Raw genomic sequence first — 6,000 nt, 5'->3', positions numbered from 1 at the left:
GTATTTAGGGGTTGTACTAAGGATGTAAAGAAAAGGGCATGTAAGTCTCTGATAAGACCCAAAATAGAGAATGGTTCCAGTGTATGGGACCCTCGCAAGGATTACTTGACTAAAGAACTAGAAAAAAATCCAAAGAAAAGCTGCTCGATTTGTTCTGGGTGATTTCCGACAAAAGAGTAGCGTTACAAAAATGTTGCAAAGTTTAAGCTGGGAAGACTTGGGAGAAAGGAGACGAGTTGGCCGACTAAGTGGTATGTTCTGAGCTGTCAGTGGAGAGATGGCGTGGAAAGACATTAATAGACGAATAGGTTTGAGTGGTGTCTTTAAAAGTAGAAAAGATCACAATATGAAGATAAATTTGGAATTCAAGGGGACAAATTGGGGCATATGTTCGTTTATAGGAAGGGGTATTAGGGATTGGAATAACTTACCAAGGGAGTGGTTCAATGAATTTCCAATTTCTTTGTAACCATTTACGAAAAGGCTAGGAAAATAACAGATAGGGAATCTGCCACCTGGACGACTGTCTTAAATGCAGATCAGTAGTGATTTATTGAGTTGTGATGTCCTTCCTAGAACCTGTTTCTGCCTTGAAGTATCTATACGTGTCTTTCCATTGCTCCCTAAAATTCATGTGTCTCCCAATTAAGTTTACCATCATGTTATCCCGAGCTATTTTTTTTTTGCTGAAATCATTTTCCTACTGTGCTCCTTCAATCTCTCCTTACTCCGGCATTAATTCCTAACTCTATTTCTTTCTAATCTGCTCTTCCTTCTTAATCTCTTTATTCCCGGTTATAATATAATTGGTCCTTACTGTTCCTTACCTCTTTTAAAGGTACATATCTGTTCTTACACTCCTCAACATTTTCTTTAAGCCCATCCCATAGACTGTTTACATTTTTATTTACCGTTTTCCATTGATTATATTTGGTTTTTAAAAAATGTCCCCATTCCCCTCTTATCGGCAATATGATATTGCGTAATAGTCCTACTTTTACAACATTCATTTCTAACACATTTATTTTTAACTCTGACAGAAAGAGCTTCATGATCACTTATGCCATCTATCACTTCAGTTTCCCTATAGAGCTTATCTGGTTTTATAGGCACCACGTCTAGAATATTTTTCCCTCTAGTTGGTTCCATCATTTCCTGGTTCATCTGTCCTTCCCATAAAAACTTATTCACCATTTGTTGATCATGCTTTCTGTCATTCGCATTCCCTTCCCAGTTAACATTTGGCAAGTTCAGATCACCTGCTACAATTTAGTTCCTCTCTGTATCGTTCCCCACATTGCTGATTGTCTTATCAAATAATTCTGCTTCAATGTCAGTGCCAGCCTCACCAGGTATGTACGTTCCAAAAACATCAAGTTGCCTATTGTCTTTAGAGATGTGTCTTACACCTAAAATTTCATGTTCCTCATCCTTAGCTTTTCCGTAGCTTGCAATTCCTTTTTCCACCAGTATAAATACTCCCCCTACTGTGTTCCAAACCAGTCTCTACGATAGACACTCCAGTTCCGTGAGAAAATGTCTGCATCCATAATATCACTTCTCAGCCATGATTCAATTCCTATTACAATATCAGGTATATATCAAATTACTTAATTCTGTTCCTTTCTTAACAATACTTCTACAGTTTAACACTAACAATTTTATGTCATCCTTCCTATACTGTCATCACCGCTCCCTGGTCCACCCCATTTACCTGAATGTACCTCCCTATAACTCTTCCAAATAAACCTCCTAACTTTTATGTACCATTGCGGTTCAAGTGAAGGCATCTGAGTATAGATCCCTATCTCTTACCCACCCATTAGATCTACAAATCTCACTCCAAATTCCCACATACCGTTTCCGTACTCTAATTTAAATCCAACCGGGCGAGTTGGCCGTGCGCGTAGATGCGCACGGCTGTGAGCTTGCACCCGGGAGATAGTAGGTTCGAATCCCACTATCGGCAGCCCTGAAGATGGTTTTCCGTGGTTTCCCATTTTCACACCAGGCAAATGCTGGGGTTGTACCTTAATTAAGGCCACGGCCGCTTCCTTCCAACTCCTAGGCCTTTCCTATCCCATCGTCGCCATAAGACCTATCTGTGTCGGTGCGACGTAAAGCCCCTAGCAAAAAAAATTTAAATCGCAATTATCCTCCATTCAGTATCCATCCTACACAGTATCCCACCAATAACAATCTCTGCTTCCTTAAACTCCTTCCGTGCTGCCGTAACCAGATCCCAAGCATTTATAACCATGTTAGTACCAATTCCTGCTTGCCATACGTTGTTGGTACCAACATAGAAAATGATCACCTTCTCCTTACACTCCTGTCTCCCTTCTATTTTCCTCAACATCTGTCTTAACCTGATTCCTGGATAACACTTTACCCTTCTTCTCTTTCCTCTACATACTTTCCCCACTTGCCTGGCAATTGAGTCTCCCACGACGAGAACCTCAACTGCACCCTCATTAGATCCCCTCCACTTCTGGTCTCCCTTTTCTCCCTCTCAGCGAAGGTTCCATTCGGCTCCTTCAGTGCAATAAATAACTTAGGGAACAAAGAACAGTCCATACTGATTGTTGGTATAATGGTGTATGAATGTATGAGTGAACTAACCGATTGGGATTCGTGCGTATATGTCTCTCACCTACAAAAAATGTCCTTTGCGATCGTTTTTCGCTCTCGAACCCGCTTTGATCAGTGCAATAGAGGACGAAGTGTAATGGAGAATCGTTCTCGTTTTGTCTCCAGAAATTCTTCTCCAATCCTATTCATTTGTTCATCGTCCTGAATATGTGAACGGGATAAAAATTTCGTAATTTTTCCTACTCCCAATTCTGTGTTGTTTCTTGAAACGGCTGATCCAGGCTTGGGAGGCGGAGAAATAACTTTTCTTCGATAAACAGTTCACGTGCAATTTCCAAAGCCCACAGTCATAAATCTTCATCACTTACATTACGCCTTCCCCTTCTTGCCTCCTGGGAAGCAGAGTAGAGTTTTTCATACTGTACTTACATTTTTATGTTCAATCGGACTTGCCGACATATACGTATTTTCCAACTGCTTCTCCCACAAGTAAAGATATCGTTCTGACTTCACTAAACTAAAATATTTGTGGACGTGTGAAGGTGATAACAGCTTTTTACCACCTTCGTTAAGCCAGAATTGTACAGGCCTCTTCTTTTACTCCACACTGATGTTTTCTCGCACACTTTTTGCGTGACTAGGAACATAACTAAAACTGGACGATTTGTATGGCAGCGGGCTCGGAGCATCACTAGAATCCGAGTAGTCGTATTATAGATTCGAATTGGGACCCGAAGCTTCGCTTGCGATCGGCAGAAAGTTTTGACAAACGGAATCACTTGAGTCGCCTTCACTGTTTCCACTGTGAAGAATCCTCCTCAATACGTTGCACTCCTCTACTATTATTTTCCTTCAAATCAATCGGATATTATCACATTTCCTATTCTTTGGAGCTATTTTTTCTCCTGAAAACAAAAGCGCCTTTTCGTGGAAATAACTCATTACGAAGTTCGCTACGTTAATAGGATTTAAAACGTCATCCTCCGAGAAACTCATTTTCACCGTCTACTTTCTTTAAAACAACCATCAAAACCGTTACGTTACTGGTGGATACAGTGAAACACCCCAGAGCTGATTAGCGCGAGCTGTTCTGCTTTTCACTGGCCATGGGTACGTCGGCCACCAGGGTTGTCATGTGGTGAATCTCGCATATAGATCAATGGGATGTTGCGCGATTACTTAAAATGTACATGTTGGCTGGAGTGGACAACCCTGGTGGCTGAAGAAGGAGATGATTATACGTATTATTGCCCTGCTCTCCATATTTCCAAGATATTTTTGTTCCCAGCGAAGCTTCGATATTCACAGCTGAAATGCTTGCCATTAAATCAGCCATCACGCCCAGCGCACAGCACTTCAGTAGAATGCTACTTCCCAAGGACTCTTAGAAGTGCACTTCAGAAATTAGAAAACTGCAGGAACAAGTGTTTAAAAAAAGTACATCACAGACATACTGAGTAGTATGTACCAAGCCAAGGAAAATAAGTTCGTTTAATGTGGATCAAAGGCCACACTGGAATTCTACACATAAAAACAGTAAATGAATTGGCGAAGCAGAGCATCACATAAGACTTCTTCAAGCAATATGGACTTCCAATATCACATCAGGGAACAAGCTTGCAGAGAATGGTAAAATCACTGGACAACACAACTCACCAAAGGCAAACATTTTCCCACTATCCAGAGATACAGTCCACAGAAACCATTCCTGAATGTTTTATCTCTTACTCGCCGACATAACACTACAATTATTAGAATGAGACTTGGGCAAGCATCTTACCGGAGCCATCTGTTCAGAATCAATGTTGTATACGCCCCAAATTGTCCCTCTGATCCCGATCAAGAAGCAGACTTCAACTAAACGATTTTAGGATGCAATAAATACAAAAGACAAGTGACAAATTTAAATCAATCCCTTATACATATAGACAGTTCCTCTTCCCAGGTCTATTTCGTCGTTGTTAAGCATCTATAGCATCTATATATATGAAGCAATAGCCGGATTTTTAAGTGAAATCAACTTAGCATTGTGATACTTTCAATTTCTCTAGTCTTTTTAAAACTATCATCACCCAGCCCAAGTTCCTGCACCGTGGCTTACCATCACCGGTAGTCATAATGCAATGCCAAGCCCCGTGGCGTGAAGAGTTTGCTCTTTGTCCTTCCTCCTTTGATAAATATACAGTGCTGACTGCGTGGTCTCATATTCGAATGCCAATATACGAAACAATCCGCGGATGGAGGGGACAACCATGATATCCGACAGCTATTCAAGTATCAGGTGCGAACATCTATGCTGAACTAGGATCAAGGATATTTTGTAGGTAAGTTTTAAGTAGGAATTTATATGTGTGACAACTAAAAAATAAATCAATACATTTATTCAGTAAATCAGTCTTTCAAGAAGAATCAAAGAAAGAACAACACGTTTTGTACAGCAATATAAATGGTAATGGCATAACCAATACCCCAGGCAAGACCTCGAGCAGGCTGTGGGACAACTACAACAGCGTACACCAAGGTGTGGACCACTCGAGCAACAGTGAAGGCACGAAACAGGTTAATAGCTATGAGTGGCGTTGGGTTAGTCAACACGTACAGTATGGCCACCAGTAGGAACGTAGGGATGTTCTCCAGGTCATTCAAATGAGCTCTGTAACAAAAGACAAGAGAATGGTTGTGAAATAATTATGTTCGTTCCACTATGACTTTTAGTCTTTTGAAATAATAAATTTATCATTTTGATAAAAACAGAACGTCAGATAATTCTGTTAAGAGAAAGAGAATAGGATGATTTAGTGTGGAACAATCAATTTTGTGAAAATTCAGGTTGTCATTGTGGATAACGTGAACTAATAAAATATAAAATATAGGCCTGTTGTTGAGTAATCATCCATAGACTGGTTTGATGCAGCTGTCCATTTCACCCTATCCTGTGCTAACCTTTTCATTTCTACATAACTGCTGCATCCTACATCTGCTTTCCATATTCATACCTTGGTCTACCCCAACGTTTAAATGTTTCAAAACACATATCCTTCCAAACTTACCATTATTAAAGGTCAATACAGCAACAGTTACACCAATGCTCAGAGTTTCCAAGCCAACAAACACATTCTCAGGGATTCGAGTTCACATAACATTGTTGAAAGTCTCATTGGAGTTTTGCGCCTTGCCGTGCAAATATATCTTCATCAAATTTGGATCAGCAAGAGCTGATTGCATTATTCAGCAAATCCAATGATACAACAATATATACATCGTGTGAATCATCTTCATACGAGTTCTCAAATGATAATTGTTTACGTCTATAAGCACTTCCAATGAATTTGGGAGTTGTATTTATAATATCATGATCGGGTCTTTGCTATAACCTCACATTTTCAAGTGGACCTCTATTATTGCACA

General features: G+C 40.1%; 1 protein-coding gene across 1 annotated transcript in view; it reads right to left on the bottom strand.

The window, feature by feature from the left end:
* Positions 1-4,955: 4,955 nt before the first annotated feature.
* Mgstl (Microsomal glutathione S-transferase-like) overlaps positions 4,956-6,000 on the bottom strand; it is a 45,767-nt gene continuing 44,722 nt past the window's right edge. The window contains exon 3 of the mRNA XM_067140994.2: positions 4,956-5,245. Coding sequence (XP_066997095.1) covers positions 5,002-5,245 — 244 coding nt within the window. The 3' untranslated portion in view covers positions 4,956-5,001. The remainder of the gene's footprint in view (positions 5,246-6,000) is intronic.

Source organism: Anabrus simplex, chromosome 2 (genome assembly GCF_040414725.1).
Source record: "Anabrus simplex isolate iqAnaSimp1 chromosome 2, ASM4041472v1, whole genome shotgun sequence".
Taxonomy (NCBI): Eukaryota; Metazoa; Arthropoda; class Insecta; order Orthoptera; family Tettigoniidae; genus Anabrus; species Anabrus simplex.
This window is presented reverse-complemented; position numbering and strand designations above follow the sequence as displayed.